This window comes from Lytechinus pictus, chromosome 3 (genome assembly GCF_037042905.1).
Source record: "Lytechinus pictus isolate F3 Inbred chromosome 3, Lp3.0, whole genome shotgun sequence".
Lineage (NCBI taxonomy): Eukaryota > Metazoa > Echinodermata > Echinoidea > Temnopleuroida > Toxopneustidae > Lytechinus > Lytechinus pictus.
The window spans coordinates 44,729,281-44,749,356 of record NC_087247.1 but is presented as its reverse complement, the minus strand read 5'-3'; the positions used below and the strand labels follow the sequence as shown (position 1 = coordinate 44,749,356).

The 20,076-nt window shown below is 34.2% G+C and overlaps 1 protein-coding gene across 1 annotated transcript; it reads right to left on the bottom strand.

The window, feature by feature from the left end:
* Positions 1 to 4,078: 4,078 nt before the first annotated feature.
* Positions 4,079 to 12,006, bottom strand: LOC129255575 (homeobox protein Hox-B1-like). Its single transcript, XM_054893920.2, has 3 exons — positions 11,964 to 12,006; positions 11,324 to 11,487; positions 4,079 to 10,494 (listed from the first exon to the last, which is right to left on the bottom strand). The coding sequence occupies exons 1-3, from the start codon at positions 12,004 to 12,006 to the stop codon at positions 10,180 to 10,182; spliced, it is 522 nt and encodes a 173-aa protein (XP_054749895.2). The 3' UTR covers positions 4,079 to 10,179.
* Positions 12,007 to 20,076: the final 8,070 nt, after the last annotated feature.

The window sequence follows — 20,076 nt, the reverse complement described above, 5'->3', positions numbered from 1 at the left end:
ATTTCTTGTTGATGTTGTTTTTGGAAGGGGGGAGGGGTGCTTTGTTCATTATTTCAACAACCAGTGAGTCTGTGTGCCATGACTGAAGATAGAGCTTACTTGTGGCTTAAATATTCCTATATCATCTACAATCAACGTGGTCATTACTGTGTTATCATGCATTAAAATAGGGATTAAAATATAAATTTGAACTACACGCTCCTCTGGACACATATTGCATTATGTATCCCTACTGGAAATAACACAGTGTCACACAAAGTGATCATAGTGTGTTCACAAATATCATTCACCCTGTTAAAATGCTCAAATTCAACAGTGTGATGTTTTTAAACTGTGGCAGCCTCGACAGTGTGAATATGTGATTCACACTGTTAAAATGCTCAAATTCAACAGTTTGATGTTTTTAAACTGTTGCAGCCTTCACAGTGTGAATATGTGATTCACACTGTTGAAATGCTCAAATTCAACAGTGTGATGTTTTTAAACTGTGGCAGCCTCGACAGTGTGAATATGTGATTCACACTGTTGAAATGCTCAAATTCAACAGTGTGATGTTTTTAAACTGTGGCAGCCTCGACAGTGTGAATATGTGATTCACACTGTTGAAATGCTCAAATTCAACAGTGTGATGTTTTTAAACTGTGGCAGCCTCGACAGTGTGAATATGTGATTCACACTGTTGAAATGCTCAAATTCAACAGTGTGATGTTTTTAAACTGTGGCAGCCTCGACAGTGTGAATATGTGATTCACACTGTTGAAATGCTCAAATTCAACAGTGTGATGTTTTTAAACTGTGGCAGCCTCGACAGTGTGAATATGTTGATTCACACTGTTGAAATGCTCAAATTCAACAGTGTGATGTTTTTAAACTGTGGCAGCCTCGACAGTGTGAATATGTGATTCACACTGTTGAAATGCTCAAATTCAACAGTGTGATGTTTTTAAACTGTGGCAGCCTCGACAGTGTGAATATGTGATTCACACTGTTGAAATGCTCAAATTCAACAGTGTGAAGGTGATTTCACATATTGTGTTCTACACTGTGGACACTGTTCTCTCCAGCAGGGGTATTTTCAGCTATAAATACGTTTACTAATTTACCCGCCATGTTCGAAACAACAGACATATCAGAAAGATTTCTCTACTTTATTCCTTATCTTAGATTTGTCTTGTCCGGCAAGGCATCGGTCTCTTTTATTTGGCTAAACACAAATGTCCTTCACTTTGCTAAATTGGAATAACTCTTGTATGACCCCTACTCGTTAGGAATAAACGCAACTGATGAGGAGCTGTAGTAGCAGCGACATCGGAACAAATACAAAGTCATGGACAGTGGTAGGCAAGGGTCCGAAGGGGATGATGAACATATGTACTAACATCTTACAGGTGATCATGGTGTTCGTGATAAGGATGGATGGATCGAGGGCAGAGCCAGGCGATAGGCCAGGGGGCGAGGGCCAACTTGTTTCTTAATGCGACTTGTTTTAAAATCTTTTAATCAAGACTTAGCTCAGGTATATTTTGTTTATATATATATATATATATTACAGTTTCACGTATTAGCTTCAATGATAACAAATAATTAATCAAATATTTATTGTAGGAAAATACTCGTATTTTTTACGTCCCATGTCTTTGTCAAGAGTCCTAGTGAAAACGTCATCAATATGAACAGGAAATGCTCTTAATATCTTTTTTATCATTAAAATGTAAATTTTGTAATTTGGAAAGCACTAAAAAATTCAATAATCAATGTTGTTTACATACACAACCCGAAACTAAAAGGATGACGTCAAAATTTTCAGTTTGTTGACAAGCGCAATGAAGCCCATTATCGAGAATCACGAATTAAAATGTTAATAAAGCAAAACAGCTGATAAGCAGTGAAAATGCACGAAACTTACACCGTTGTGTCATGATTCTTCCCAGCTTTTGAAATTATCATTATTGATATAATAACGCAGTTCTTGTCTATAGCGCATATCACACTGTGTCAACATTCCTATGCTTCCAAACGACTTTGGATATCATTACCCTGGCTTTAACCCTGAAGCATTTCAAGGAATAAATTCCTGCCAGGTACCAATTTACCTCACCTAGGTTGAGAGCAGCAAAATGTGAATAAAATTACGCGATGGTTGTGATTCGAACCCACGACCTTCTGTTTCAAAGTCAGAAGACTAATCCACTGGGCCACAAAGCTTTAGTTGTTTTGGCTTGCGATACAGTCTTAAAAAAATGACTGGTCAAAATATGTGTCGGTGAATATGTTACTGACCACCCCTTCGATAAAAAAACCCAACAAATTATTGATCAGAGTCAGCCCGCAAAAATATGTTGATTTAACCATATTATTAGGCCATGTACATTAAACTCACCGACTTCAGAACGGCTATTTTTAAGAACATGTTTTAAAGAATATATTCTTCCTGTCTTATAAAGCAGTTTAGATGAATAAAGAGTTAGAGAGTTGTCAACCCTTTTCTCCAAAGCTACTGACTCCTTTTTTGAAATAACGATGAGCATTTTATTACCCTGATGCCTTCAGACTGTGCTGTACGTTAGTACTGAATATGTTACATTGATGACTCAGACCTAAGGCTGCTGTATGTTTCTCACGTATAATGTTATAAATAAACGCTACCTTTTCAGCATGTTATATTCTCACGGTTCTGTTAAGCATGTTGGAAATAATGACGAACAAAATGCCATACATTCTGATTATTTACTTATTTGAAAATAGCAAATCGTTTGGTGTAAGTTCTATATGCGTATATTGATCAAGTAATTTGATTATCCCTTTGAGAAATTTAAAGGTAATCAATTTTTTTATAAAATACAAATAACGATTCAATAAATCTACAAATCTACAAAAAATCCTATCATGTTAAAAACGAGTTATAACAGAAAAGAATCAATCAATAATCGATCATTTTCAATTTCAAACAGCAAACAAAGAGTCGATAGATCTACTGATTACCCAGTTAGCCATTCATCTATAAATAAAAAAAAAATCATTCGATAAATAACATTAAACATTTATTTCCTTAAAGGGAGTCGTGCAAGTTAGACCAATTGAGGTAGGGTATAAAAACAACAAGGCAAACGTCGCATTAGTTTTATGGGTCATCTATGAAGTCCAAATAAATAAATCATCAATCAATCATTATCTCACTGCTACTAAAGTTACGGTAAAATGAACCCATTCTTTTTACGAGAAAAAATAATAAAAGTCGTGAAGAACAAAAAAATGTTCATAGAGCGTAATCCCACATGAATGTTTAATTTCAATAACCATCTAATCAACCAATCAATCACTCACTTACTCAATCAATCAATTGGTCAATCGATCGATCATTCAATCAATCAATCAATCAATCAATCAATTTATCAATCAATCAAACACTCACTCACTAAGACTCACTTAATCACTAAATCACTCACTAACACAATCAATCAATCGATCAATCAATCAATCAATAAATCAATCAATCAATTAATCGCTCGATCGATCAATCAATCAATCACTTACTAATTCACTCAATTAATCAATCAATCAATCAATCAATCAATCAATCAAACACTCACTAAAAGACTCACTTAATCACTAAATCACTCAATAAAGCAAGCAACTAACCGATCAATAAATCATTCACTCACTCAATAATCAATCAATCAATCACTCACTCAATCACTCACGAACTCAATCAATCGATCAATCAATCAATCAATCAATCAATCAATCAATCAATCAATCAATCACGAACTCAATCAATCGATCGATCAATCGATCAATCAATCAATCAATCAATCAATCATCAAATCAACCGAGCAAGCAAGCAACTAACCGATCAATAAATTATTCACTCACTCACTCACTCAATAATCAATCAATCAATAAATTTATTTATCAATCAATCACTCACTCAATCACTCACGAACTCAATCAATCAATCAATCGATCAATCGATCAATCTATCAATCAATCAATCAATCAATCAATCAATCAATCAATCAATCAATCAATCAGTCATAATGAAGAACATTTATATTATTATTTCTTTATTTTTGTCATCTGATACACACATTAACAAACAAATTGTGTTTCTTTTTTTTTCAATATCATACAATATTTGGCAATATGTAACAATGGTCGAATATAAGTTTCCACAGTTGAAACACATAAAACATCAATTTGCTTCTTTAAAAAGAAAACCCGTCACAAAAATATGTACATTCAAAGGGTGTGCTAGATTTAGAGAATTATGAAACATTCCATGAACTCAGTTGTCAAACTCATCGCTGCAGCAATAAATAATATCCACATAGTTATGAGGATCAAACAGTAAAATACCTGAAAGATTGATTTCAGTAAAACAAATATCGGTGGATGATACATAATCTTGCATAACATAGTTTATTCTTATTCTGTATTCTGCTTTTGAAATGGTTATACAAACTTTATTAGATATTCTTCAAGTAATTCACTTTGTTTTGGCACGTTCACAGTGTATACTTCGCCTGCCTGTCTGCCTGCATGTGATGCTAACCATGAAGCATTTTCACAACAATTTCTATTTCTTATTTATTTCTACTTGAAAACAAAAATACAAGCAATGATTGTAAATTCAATTAATTGAAGAAATACGGTACATTGCCATAACAAATTAAGTTGACGTTATTGTTCGCATTACTTCAATCTAATTCAAAAGGTAATACGTTGTACATTTATTTCTTGGACTGCATCCTGAGTTTGCAAATACGTTATTTTCGTTAAACTAACAAGATAATTAACTTAACTTGAACCATTTCATTCCGATTGATATTCATTGGCATAGAACTACAATCAATCAAGAACGAGGTGGGTATTTCTTTTTTCCTTCACATGTAAATACGATTTGGCACAATAGATAGGTGGGCTTTCGAGAAATAGAATGTTATTAACAAAGTGCACTCCACAAATATAACTTGCTATAAGATATTTCAAACGAACATCGGGGATTTTGAATATAATAACAACAATATTTCAGGAGGGCTAATGAAGAATATTTCATACATTTTGGCAATTAGGTATCCGATTATGTGAACTTAGAAAGTATCATTTTTTAAATATATATGTTTCATTGTCCAAGCAATTCATATTAAAGTTACCACGCAGTATACTGCTTCAATAGTCAGCTGTTATGCAGACGGAACTGAGTTTTATTTCATACATCTCACAACAATAGTCACAACTTATATCTTCACAGAAATCATGATTTAGCGACAAGTCGAAGTTAAAAAAGCAAGCTTCTTGGCATTCAAATATTGCACAAATCCAACGAATCTTACAAAGTACTTTACAATCTTTTTACATAAATATGATCCTTAATAACTCTTCGCCATGACTACAGTGGTCATGAATTAAAACGAAGTGAAACCATACGGAGTTCGTCCATATATCGCTGCTTTGTTAAATAATTTATGAAGATAGACGTTTATGAAGTAAATGAGTCTTGGGCAAATATTTTCTTTTGTAAGCCTGTCTACAGATTCCTTTGACCACTCGTTATGATGATGCATGAGTAATTATCACTCATACAAACTGTGTTTCATATTCACCTCTTGCAGTACGGTATGGGGAAGGCTTCAAATTGCACACACGAAAATCAATGTTTAGGGAAAACAGCTGGAGATTTCACAATAAATTTACTTGAGTGAATCTAGACCCAAGACGACACCGTTCACCATGGCTACATCTTTAAAAATGTATTGATATAAGTAACCGTTTGTTGTACTTATTTGCGCAGTCATATTTCAAATTGTAGATTTTAAAAATTCATTACATCAATTTTTAACAGAAAAAATGACAAGGAAACAAACTTATAACTGCCAGGATTTAGACTTAAGATAACTGAGTACTGATGAAACAAGATACTTCGTTACATGTAAAAAAAGAAGGTCTTCATGAAATTGCTGTAAAACATTTTGATCAATGACTGGTCCTAAATGAGAAATCTTCCATGAAATATCCATCTTTTACTTCAATGGGTTTACCATCTCGTCTTAGTAAGTGGTAGTCCTACATTGTAAAATGTAATAAATGGCCTTTTCTCTCGCATGAATTCTTTCACCGTTTCGGAATGTTGATTTTGACACCTTCTTAATGACAGTGGTACACCACAGTGCAGACGATCATGAACGCACACACGCGCCTCATGTCGATAAAACAATGGAGCTACGAGAGCATTTCTTTTAAAAAAGGTGCCAACACATGTCTAATATGTTACGGATTAAACTCGGTAAGTTATGGCTTGCACTGGTTTAGATTGTATTTACTTCGCTCCATCGAGGAGGAAAACGTTTACAATCCTCATGGAGATGGTGACATGAAAAGGAGTTGATGGTGACACAACAAGGGGGTAGCAAATATGATTAAATTCATATCAATTTATGAGTCAACTTGGCGAACGGGCGCGGGCATTGACGCTTTTATATCGAGACCAGTAGTCTGCGATAGACCGTGTTGGAGTTGACAAGCAGGCGACGCTGTGGCGGTGCGTATTCAACCACTGTATAGAAAGCGTCAATACCAAGGACAGGAATGGGGACAGGCTCGTTCAAGGGCTGTTCATACAATAAAACAACTATAACTCCACCACCACAAACATATCTTTCTTTTAATCTCAATTGTAGAGGGGAGCCAAAAGATTCTATCATGAAATATTGTAAGTTTAGTCCACTGTGTCTGCAGAGGATAACATATATGGTGTGAACATTTGGGCTTCAAGATAAGGCAAGAAAAAGAAGTCTTACTAGTAAGACAAAAAAGAGAAATAGACGAGAAAGAAGAGGAAATTGGTAAGAAAAAGTGAGTTAAAAGGAATAGAGGAAAATCAAACTTAAATAGAAGAGATCAAATGATAATGTAACTTTCAGAAGGGAAGATGGAGTAGAATATACGAAAATAGAGAGCGAACCGAAAAGAACAAGAGAGAGGGAGAGAGAAGAGTCAGTCTTGTCCTACTTAAATATTCAGACTTTTTGTTTGCACTTATTGTAAACTGAGGCTCTGATTGTATACACTGACAAGGACTGCTATATTCTTTCAACATCATGAAAATCGTCTTAGGCATGGTCACTGACCCTCGTTATTTTTTCATTTTCGCCATTCTGCTGTTTGCTCATCGCAGCTGTAAGAGACACGACTGATCTTGGCTGGCCTGAATTTTCATTTCATATAACAGAATCTAATGGTCAGGCACTAACCTCATTTCTTGCGTATGGGATGCACGTACTGGCCATCCCAGTACTACGCGTGGCAACTGACGTTATTACGATTAATCTACTTTTTACAACTTCCCTCTCGGCGCCATCTGCTTTTTATGTAATTCTAGATGACCTCAAGTAGCCCATCCTCAGAAGAAAACTATTTTAAAATTGGTTAATATATGATAAGTGTTTGAATTAGACGACAGAATGATTAAATAATTAATTAAATTGTTAGCAGTACAAGGTCTCAATCTAAAGTAGATTCATGATGAGAAATATCAAACCTTGGTATAAGAAGTTTTGATTATGATGTTGATAATACATTAACAATAAGTGGCATTGGGGCTCTCATGAAATATGAAAGACGTAAAAATATTTTCAGCAACCTGAACTCTTGCAAAATTGGTAATGGAATATTAGGACAAGTAGGCCTATGTCAAGTGCACATAATGTCTAAATACATGTATATACATGTTGAAGTGGTTTGTTGTATACACGAGTTATATCAGTTTGCGTCGATAATTGACTGGGCTTGATGATTACATAAAGATATAAATGATTAAATATGGTAATACTACACAGATCTAAGACTAGTGTAGTACAATAGAACGGTCAATCCATATAATTAATACCAATAGCAAGGACTTATTAATCAGTTTACTCGCAGGAAATTATGGAATGACGCAGAATGTTGCCTTCTTATTTAGTAAAGCAGTCGATGCCGAGACCCCGAAACAGAGCAAGATGGCTAATTATTGCCCTTTCCCTTCGCTTTCACTCTAAACATGGCTTTTGCAATTAGAATACACTGTAGAGATGCATCTATCTCCGGTGTAATACTACTTTATTTAGCAAGAAACATAGCACCAGCATCGGCCTAGTCACACCTTCTTGGTTAGAGAGATGTCTGTCATGAACGTGGTCTAAATGAGTTCAGCTGTTACAGTGTCAACTGCCAAACAAGTCATCTGTATGCCTTACACAGCTTTCACGGTTCATCACCCTGACAATAAACCCAAACTATCCCAACCATAATATTTTCATTATCAGAGAATTAATTAGAATTTACAATTTTGTGATTCCATGAACGAATTAAGCCCCATCCTTAGGATATGTCACTGTTTTCATGACAGGAGTAACTATCACGATATGCAACGTTGTGTCGCGTATGTAGACATTAACTTCCCCTGCATAATGATTACTTCATCTACGTGGAATAAAATAAAACTTAAATAGAATGTATTATAATATATAGATCAATAGTATTAAAGGGTTTATTGTTATACAACCTTATATTTGTTTAATATATGTTATTTTGTACCATGTCATATCCCATAATGTAACAGCAACGATGACCGCTCACAGGGTTATTGGTCGAAAAGCACAATGTCAGTATGTGTGTGAAATATAAATTCGAATTAACAATTTACGTCACAATTACTTTGTCTTGGCTATTTAGTTAAGACATTGATAAATATTCAAAATGGTTATCGGTTAATATCCACATCAAGTTAATTAAGTCAAATTTGACCTTGAATCATGAATAAAATATCTATATCATCTCTGTACTCACTTGCATTCTTTAATGTATGACCCTTCCGAATCTACATCAACTACAAACATGACAAAAGACACTAAAAGATCGTCGCATCTCATCAAACAATTATGACTTTCTTCCTTTGTATGCAGTCATCATCTCTCTCAGCCATCTCATAGAAAGGAATATTAACAAAAATATATGAGTTCATTCGAGAAATCATCAGGGCAAAAATTAGGGAATACTGATGAGACTGTACGTTGACTAATAATATTGGACATTGTATGCATGGATCAGCCGATTAAGTGGAAGCCATAACACCTTTTGATTGCGCTCTTCTGACTACTATACTCCAGTAGTCACAATCTATTTCCTGGTATGTCTTGTCTCTCCTTTTCCAGATAGGATTCTGCTTACTGACCAGAATACCAAGTTATGATTCTCTTATTGTTTTCTACGTCGTATGTTTTGATCGCTGTGAGCGTGAGCTGCCTTGGACATACATATATTAATATTTCATCTCCATTCGTTTGACTGTGAAATACTGCAAAGAAGCTTCAATGCGTACATGGTATATTCATCTTTCATTACCAAAGTATTGAGTGAGCGCATTCTCGTTTAGTGTATACAACCATATATGTATACATAATTAACTAATCTTGGTACTTGGGAAAATATGCATCGCTTCAGGTTGTTTTAAATCACAAAGTCCAGTCTAAGAAATGAGATATAGTCCACCTTGTTTAAAATCCAAAAACAGTCGAATTGTCTTGAGACACTACCAAACATGTTAAGCATGATAAAACGCGACATAAGAATCTATAGTCGTATTCAATTTGCACCTTAAAAACGAGTTGTACTGCGTTGTACCCACTGGCAAGTATCTACGTATAACACACCGAAATATTTAAGAGTAGACAGCATAATACTCTTCATCAAAAAAATAATTGATTCAGGATTTACAAAAGCTGGGTGATCTGGAGGTGAAAATTCCTTATAAATATATAATCTACATTTAGGTCAGATGTATATTTTAATTAATCGCCATAGTTTACTTCCTTTTTTACCATTATCATGAAGTCTGTGGTGGCGTGGTGGAAATTGGTGATATCTAAAGAACCTTCATCGAGGGTATGTTGTACAGCATATCCCGAAGTTTTGATGGAGCGTGTCGACAGTACGGTATAGACATGGCAGAAGATGTTCCAGCCAAGGAGTTACCAGCACTGTTCCAACGATATCACGTGACCTCTCCACGCAGCACCATTTTAAGTGGGACTTGAAACACATCTTCTTTTTAACAGATAAAGTTCATAAATAGCCACAAAGTTAACTCTGTATGATACAAATTGAACGAGGAATGTCAATGTCTCTTGATGCAAAAAGTTTTTAAGTTCCGTTTGTAATGACCATGGCGGAACCAGTGTGGCTTAGGTGCGCATGCCCACAGTAGCTGCCTGATTTCAGTTCGGAATCTCCTAGCGGTGACCCACCGGATAAGACAGTCTGACCCGGAAGAGCTCCCGTAAAGTGCGGCAAGGGTGGCGACGCCTGGTGGACAGATAGTGATGATGGGGTTGTCATGGCAACGGATGAGTGCATATGATGAAGGTGAGACATAGAGTGACCATGGTGCGGTGGAGGGATGCATTCTTTCATCTTCTTCTTCTCCTTCATCCGTCTGTTCTGGAACCAAATCTTTACCTGTAAATGGGATGGTAACATAAATTACACATAGAATAATCATGAGTGCGTTCATGTTGCTCTTGAAGAAGATGATGATTGTTGAGAGTGATGTGTTAAAATTTATAAGATTTTAATTCAGTTCAGATTCGTATTCATTCATTTCAAAGAAAAATTAAATTCAAAACCAGTAAAATAAATAAACGCACACAGCATGGATAGATTACATTCAGTACCAAACAAAGATAAAAATGAAAATACGATTCAGGAAGAAAGTAGCAATCTGAAATGTCTATCTTCCTAATTTATTTCATGTTCATAATCGGTGGATTTGAATTAAAAAATACTTCATGGAATCGTTAACCAACTAATTTCAAATTATTGTACAAAGAATCAAGATGAAATCAATAGTAATCGCCCCCCATGGCTGTAATTGAATTTGCATACAATATTTAATTTGAATAAGGTTACATGTGATTTCTCACCTCTATTGAATATTTGTAGTAGTTATAATTATTTATAATTATAGACCTGTTAATTTTAGCCATTTTTTTATTAGAGCCTTTCATTACAGTTTTCCACATTTTTGTCTTACTTTGTTCTACTATGTGCCTCACCATGAAAAAATACACGTGCTTCATTATTGTAAAGTACTCTTTTACTGTCTTTACTCCAGGACCAAGAATCGGATTAAAAAAAGATAATTAGAATTCTGATCTTTTTTACATATTTAGATATGTATGAACAAAATAGATAAAAATAGAAAATTAATAATTAAACAAACACAAATTGATAATCTGAGTAATACATAAATACATAAATAGATAAATCAATCAATTTCAAAACGTACTTGTGTTTCGTTGAGGCCTAACATGGCTGCTATTTCTATTCTTCTGGCCCTGGTTAGGTATTTGTTGAAGTGAAATTCTTTCTCTAGTTCTGTGAGTTGCTTGTTGGTGAAGTTAGTACGGCCGTTGTTGTTGGCTGCATTGGTCGCGAAGTCGCCTGCTTTGACTGAACATTGAAGGACGAATAAAAAGAAAGGAACAGGAATAAGAGTAATCGTCATACATGAATATACTATAGTGGTATAGTGTACAATAGCTATATCATCACAAGAGATTGCAGCCGAAAGGGACAAAAAAAAAATTAAACGAATTATAGGCATGAGACTGAGGGGAGAAGAAAAAAAAAGTAGAAGTCTAAGAAGACCAATACTGAAAAGAATTTGGAAAGGAGAAGATGAAAATACAGGAGAAGAAGAACAAAATAAAACAAAGAAATAAAGAAGAAGGTATATAGAAAACACTTTGAGAAAGAATGAAAGAATCAAGAGACAAAACGAAAAATAAAACCAATTCCTTTTTTTTTCTTGAATCCATTTATATGACATCTTGAGAGGAACGGATCTGTATACATGTACACAATATGCAGACATACATACATATGTGTAAACTTGTAATGATTTACTTCTGAGGATATTTTCTTACATTTTATCCATGAACCGGGGACGTTCTTGGTCCAGATAACCATGTCAATAAATTTCTCATCTCATTTCAGATCGTCTCATAATATTAAACGCGTAATAAAAGTTTCACTTCGGCCAGTTGAACTCAAGTCGTGCATGTGTGTAGGGGAGGAAGGAAGCGTCCTCGGTTAGCGAACTACGCTCACGTTGTATCAAAAAATGAGCCTGGTTAATGGATTAAATTCAAAATTTTGAGTATATAATACCGCACACACACGTCCCCACTTTGATAAACGAGTTCTCGATTGTCAAATTACAAGAAGGCATGTGGATGTGTGTGTGTGTGTGCTCACGTGGGGTTTGTATGTAAAGGTGTGTGAAGTTGAGTATACATAGAATTATCTCGACACTGGTTTTATGTGGTCAGTATGTTTGTTTGATTTGTCAATACAGTGCAAATAAAAGGCGAATTTTACTACTCATTTGTTCATAAATTTTTAATAAGAAACCATATCATTAGATTGTTGTCAGATATATTTTCATTTTTTTTTAACTTAAAATCTTCAAATCTTTCCGGTTTGGCATGTTTAAGAAATACCATCGCTGCAGCGAACGCAGTCCTCTATAACATTACGCCATACCCTCAAGTTTGCAAAGGGATATGATTTCTAGGATGACATGAATCCGATCTCTTAGGCCTTGGAATATACCATAAGGCCATGAGGCGGGTATGTGAAAACAAGGACGACGTACGGGTAAGCATAATTCTTATATCATTTAATAACCTATCAAACTATACTTGAAATCATTCCAAAATGTACGTGTGAATAGTTTGCCATTCTAAATCGAAATCAAATATTCTTAAATTATTCTGTATTGTTTATGAATATTTGTTTAAATGTTTAATATTAAAAAATTTTAAAAATATATTCAATACTTTCAAAATATTTTTTCGTTGTTTGCTTTAAGTCCATAGTTTAGCAGTATTAAACTGTTTTGTGTCAAGTATTAAAACAAAATCAAATTTAAACCTGCATGTAATTTTTAATCAGATGTCAGATAAAATAAAATAGTATGCCCTTGTAAGCTTTATTTATTAGTCATCTATGGAGTGGGTATCTCAAAATATTCAATAAAATAAGATAATGTTTGCTTCATTGACAAAAGTTGGATGGATTGTATCTTGTTTTGGATCAAATCATTAAATATTTTGGAGAAAAAATACTGACCATTACGTCTGTTTCCGCTTTAACATCACATGAAATAAATTAGATAACAAATAACATGTGCTCTCATACTTATTTCATCAGTAAGAATGCGCTTTTATCCGGTCTAGATATGAATCAACGTTACAGGAAGTTCATGAAATACTACCAGTCAACTGACCGTATGGCTGGTTTCAGAAGAATAGCAATGAAATTCAAAATTGAAACAAGCTATCCATATCGCTTTACAACCAGTAAAAGGTTTCTAAGTTTGAAGATCTTGAATTTATACTCCATAGAATCTCTTGTCTACGCAATGCTTGTAACTGGTAAATATTTTACTATGATTTATAACAAAATATACCTTTAGGTATAACAACACGAGAGAGAAATGTTCAATATGATATTAATGACATTTGAATCTGAGTGGCAAATCTAGTTCACAAAAGAGAGAAAGAAAATATTTTTACAAAAATGGAAGACTGAAGGAAAATAAAAAAAATAGATGGAAAAATATAAAAACGAAGATTTTTTTTCAAAGAAAAATGTCACTATGATTCTAAAATCCCATCATCATTTGTTTCAATACTGTATCCGTGTATTTATCATTTCTATTTGCTTTATGAGTCAGATAGTCAATGAAAGAATGTGAAGACGATGACAATAATGATTGAAACTATGATATAAAACCGGTGCGAAATGAAGACAATGATGTTTATAATTATGGTAATAATAATAATACCATGACACCGATGATAAAATTTATAGGTAATACTATTATTCTGACTCATCCTAATCATTTCCATTATCAATAGCACTTAGTTATCATGCAACAATTGCTGATATTTTACGGACTCCATCTATTCTGTAATACCTAAGTATTAACCAGGTTTAGAAAGAAAATCATTTGTTAAATTTTATTCTCCAAACACTAGAATAATTATTACAAAAAAATATCACAGCATGTGTTGTATTCTATTTCAAATAGAATGATTAGTTTCTAAAGCTTTATTGTAGTATATTGATGGAAAAAATGACAATCACTAAAAATGGGTCAATATTTTAATCATAAATATCTATTTTATGAATAAATCATGAAGGAAATCTGTGTTTTTATACGCACAAAGGGGTTGTTCATCAACCGTCTTTCATTGCGTAGAGAAAGTGGCTGATCTTTAGTTTTTCTTTCAAGCTATATATACGTCATATGTTTACACCTGTCTCTTCGCTACACTTGCATTCATGTGGTGATGCATCTAAACTTAACAGAATTTAGGGAGAGAATGAAAATGCTTCCAGCAAAATAGCTAGTGTATGGGACCAGCACTTTATCCATCAAGTCATTTTCAGCTGTAGGGTGTATATACACTAACAGACTTCTCCGTTTTACCGGTTTTGTCCCTTGTTTTATTTTATCAAAAATTAAAAGCCAAAAAAGGGCTGATAAAAGGAGGAGGAAAAGAGACTACCGTTTGAAATTCACGCCGAAGTGTGAGTGCGGCATCATCAATTAAGTGCGGATATGCATCATTTATAGGGGACTGCTGCACGCTTAACACTTTACAAAGGTTCGATTCAGAAGACCGGGAGAAAAACGGAGAACAGTGGCTAAACGGGAAGTGCAAAGTCGCAAGCGATGCCTCCAGTGTCGTTTGGTGGGAGATGGTTAAGGGGATGGAAAGGGGGAGGATGTGTGATGATGGTAAATTGCCTATTCGCCCACTGCCACATCGCCCTTTCACCACATGGTCTACCTTCATTTAGTCTAATGCCATTCCGTCCATAAACATTTCGTGTAACAACCATTTGGTCCAATAACCATTTGGTCCAATCGTCAATTCGTCTAATCACCGATTCGTCTATTACCATTTCGTCTAATAACCAGTTGGTGTAATACAAATTTCTTTTCATTCATTTTGCACAATTAACACTTTAGTTTAATTAGACCACATGGTATATGGACTAAATGGCTATTGGACAAACTGGTTATTAGACGGAATGGCATTAGACTAAATGAAATTAGACCATGTGGTGATTGGACGAACTGATGGTAGACCAAATGATGATAGACGAGTTGGCAATTGGACGAATTGGCATTAGACGAATCGGAAATATTCCGTGATGATAACATCGAGTGGTATAAAAAAAGAAGAGAAAAATAAACTGTAAAGAGACTTTGGGATAATGATGTACCGTACATACGTATATATGAAGACGAAGAAATACTGATCATGCTGATAGTATACAGTCTAGTGTTGCGTTTGCCAGGTAGTGTATGTTTGTGTGTGGATGCAAAGATGGAAAATGTCACACGCATATTTTATCTTCATAGAAGTAGGATACGGTATATTTTATCATGCATCCCATAACATCAACCTATACTTTTAATCTTCTACCATCATGCTCTTCAAAATGATTTATATTACACACTTAACCTATTTAAAGTGAATAGTAGATATAAAGTAAAGAAGTAAATGATTTCTTCTAAAGTAAGTAGAAAGATAAAATGGATATGAATGCAAATATGCAAAATATAAAAAAAACGAATGTCTTGGTGGAAAATGTAATCTAGGACACCAGGGAAAGAAGAGAGAAAGAAAGGCACATGGAGAGATAGATAGAAGATAAATGCAAAAAGACTATTGATGGTGCATGGAAGAGTGTATATTGGTAGCGGAGAGAAGCAGTGAAATGTAAAGGTAGATAAAGAAAGAGGAGAGAGAAAGACAGAGAGGAATACAGAGAGAACACAATGAATTTGAACTACAAGAGGATGATCGAGACATTGTGGAAAAAGACGTCAGAAAAGAGAGGTAGAATGTGTTCAAAATTAAATCTTCTAAAGTAATGTGTCGCCTTTAGACACGACACTTCAGAAAACAAAGCTCGTGTGAACAATTTCCGCAAGTATAAAGTTTGTCCCTTCATCCTTCCGTCGTCTGAAAAGTCATCCGCTACTGGCTATCCCAACATGCATCAGTTCTATACATAAACCCATGGATCATATGTTATACACATGTACTGTATATATACTCATGCTCATTGGACAATTTTAAATATTTACCCTACACTGTTTAATTTTGCCATGAATTATATTTCCCTTAAAAATAATTAAATGTGCACAGTTTAAACATGGCCCAAGCACTTACATATGAAGCAAAAACACAAAAAAATAAATACACGAGATTGTAACTGTAACGAATTAAAGACATAGTTATATTTATTAGTTTTAATGTACAACAAAAATACGAAAATGTTTAGAATAATGAATGGAATTACAGAGCGACAATTAATACTTCGAATAAAATGATAAAGTTGATTACAAGTGATCTTACGGAAGATATGACAATTAAATTTATCTTTATCATTTTCGAATTATTATTTTCCCATTACTCTCCCAATAATTAGAGGGGAGGAGAAGGATTGTCACTCTCATTTCATACTCGTTAAGCTCCTAAAGTAATATTTCCAGTTAGAGTTCCTTGGAGCATTCTTAAGTGAAGAAAACAAGCTGCATGAAAGGTCAAAGCTTAAAAGTTGCAGTTTATTTTGTGTAGCAGTTTACTATATAGATGAACCTTTATTTTCTATATACCATAAGAATAATGACACACACATGTGCCTTTTTAATCCTTATCCTATAGCAGTAGCCTTAAAACACAGAACAGATTCAATACTATGTCATCGACAAAACTTTGGTATATTTCGAACGTGTGAACAACACATTGTTTTGAATGGCATAATGATAATGCACTGACAATCATGAAACGGTCTTAATTTCAATCTGAATAAAGAATAAACGTACTTGAAACAAATAAACACATATTCAGTGCAAGACATGGCGCCAAACTGAGGAAGATGTGCATGCATCCTTTCAACGTATGAATACCATAACGGACTCATTGAACTTTAATGTGATATGAGTGCTGAAAAGGGCCGCAATATGAGGCTTCAATATATGAGAACAGCAGAATAATTATCATTCTTCTCTGCCTTCAGATAAATATTGTCTTAATTTTCTGTATACATGCTATAAAAGTAAAGATATATACTTTTCTTCAAAGTCGTTTTATTTTTCAAGCTCATTTTTTTAATTCGCTTCTAACAGAATATAGCATAATGCAACATGGTATGTTGTATATTATAAACGTAGTAAAGTTACAAATAAATGTATTTGTGATTTAATTCCATATGCCATTTGAATTTTAGCAAGAACTCATTCTGAATGAATACCGAACCATTTATCTGAAATTTGTTGGAATTTTCATAAACCACATTGCTTTAGTGTTCATATAATGAGGACCCCAAGGAAATGGATATTTGCCCACAATGGATATTTGCCCACCAATATTTTGAAGGTAACACAACAAGACACCAGTGTCTATGAAAGAAAAGAGCAGGGAATTATGAATAAACATGATAAAGGGAAATGGATGACAAGACGAATCATGCATGACCGAAAATGGAATTCATTTGGATAATTAAGTATCAAATCAAATCAAATCAAATCACGTATGTCATATGAATCGGTAATCACTTGAGCGGTCCAAAATTGTTGCAAATTAAGACCTGTGTAACTTTCGGTGAAAAGTGTTTTATTGATGGACTGGTTTAAATGTATTTCCCCAAGCATGCCAAGAGAGTTTCGAAATCTGGGATCAACAAATATATATAGATATACTCTTCGCTTAAAAGATATAAAGCATGCATGTTAAATGAAATTCGTTAAATTGTCTTGTTGATTAATCATAAAATGACCGATCAAGGGGTGGAAAGGTGTTTTTCGTCAAATTCATACAAAAATTGCATAATTACAATAAACCCAGGTTACTTATTTGAAGCTATCTGCTATAAAGATTAACGGGTCTGTGAGTAAAAGATAAAAAGAATTGTGAATAAAACAACATACTTTTTTGAAGTAACAATAGTCTGTCTAGAAGTGTTCAATTGGTGTAGCCCCAAGCTAGTATCTTATAAAGATTTATGAGAATAAAACAGATAAGTCAATAATGACCAAGATATTTAACTTTGTTCGTTATGTCAATATTCCGCGAATAAAATCTTACACCTGCTAATTCCAATTTTCATTAAAAATTTTACTCATTATAATTATACCGAGAAATTTAATGAATTTAATATCTTCAATAACAACTTTGATATAATGACAATCGTATTCAGTTTGATGTTTTTCAGGACAGGAAACAAGCATTCACTCATTTTACGTTTAATATCTTTTTGACTTCTTTCATACCATTGGATATGAATTTGATAAATATATTCTTTTCAATCGTGCACTCTATAATTATGGTTCTACAGGCGCAACAATATTGAGAAGAAAAGTGAACAAAAATATTATATAAAGGGAAAAGGGAGAATATGTTTGTTTCATGGATGTTCATGGATATAAATGTACACATCATTGCGTAGAAAATGACATAATTGCCATATTTGATGATATTTTACCCCAGAAACATGCATGTATCCTATTTACCAGAAGATTTATAAAACATATCTGATGATATATAGTTACGGTAATTAGGGGATGGGTTGTGAAAGAGTTTCTATTTCATAATGATTGGGGCTATGGTTAGAATAAGTTAGACTTAATGTACATTTTTTGCTTGGGATTGTCCACGGTGAAATTGCATGGAGTCTTCGCTGAATATTTCACCGATGTACTCCCTCTTCGTCTTAAGTCTTCCTTAGATCAATCTCGCCCATTTTGATACCACATCTTCTTTTCCATCACTCTCTCTTCTAATTTTGTATCCATGAAACTTGTGTGTACATCCTTCCTCTCATCTCCACGGATAGATTTCAACATCTCTTTGGATTCCCCCTTTAACTCATGTTAAGAAGAATATTCAAACAATATATTTTCCCCAGCTCACAAAAATACACTTATTCCTTGGTTTTTGTCTTCGACAGTGTGTGTGTGCATCGGGATCAACCAGGGAGTTTGTCTGAATAAACTTGGACTAGGATACTATGACAAGCCACACGAGGGAATATCCCTAAGAGAGATCTCGGTCACTCATGGGCGTGCAAACAAGATCAAGCCCGTCTCGTATTTGTTGATCTTTATCCAGGTATACTATACTACGTACTAGTATGATTCCTTTCTGTGTGCTCTGTCAATATGCCGTTCTGAAAGAGAGGATGAGTGCATAAGACGATGTCGGGTGTGGGTGAGTGTGGGTGTGTGTGTATGTACGAGAGGAAGAGAGATGCATGCCGAGGTAGTCATTAAAATTTAAATGTACATCAACGATTCGTTCAAAGATAATTTCTTCAAATTAGAAACCAAATTTCCAAACTTTATATTGATTGTCTTTTGCAGAATAGACGACGGCTCTGAGCATGCTGAGTAATTAAATAAATGCAAACAAGTTGTGGCAACTCTCTTGTAAAGAATAAACAGAGAAACATATGAAAATGAGAAAATAATAGATGCGTAGCTGTCGTCCATTCTGAATCAAAGATTGAAAAAATGCCTCCGCCAGGAATAGAACCCGGGTCTCTGGCTCTGAACGCCAATGCCTTAACCACTAGACCACGGAGGCGGGCCAGCAGTTAGGCGAGACCGAGTTCAATTAACCGGCTGGCAATTTCCAACCTTTCAATTGATTCTTTGTCTTTTTCAGAATGGAAGACAGCTCTGAGTGACATTGAGTGAAGCTATGTATTTATTATTCTCTCAATTTCATTTGTTTCACTGGTTTTATAGCATTATGAACATATATATAAATGCTGCAATAGTAGAACAAGTAACTAATCGACTCTATGAGCATGATGAGATGCAATAATATGCGTTCTGTTTCTGTTGTATAGTTGTAGAATGTGCATTTGGTGGATTGTGAAAATGAATTTGAATAAATTTATACAAATTAGTAACATGCATGTATATGATTCAAGTCCAGGTACATCTTG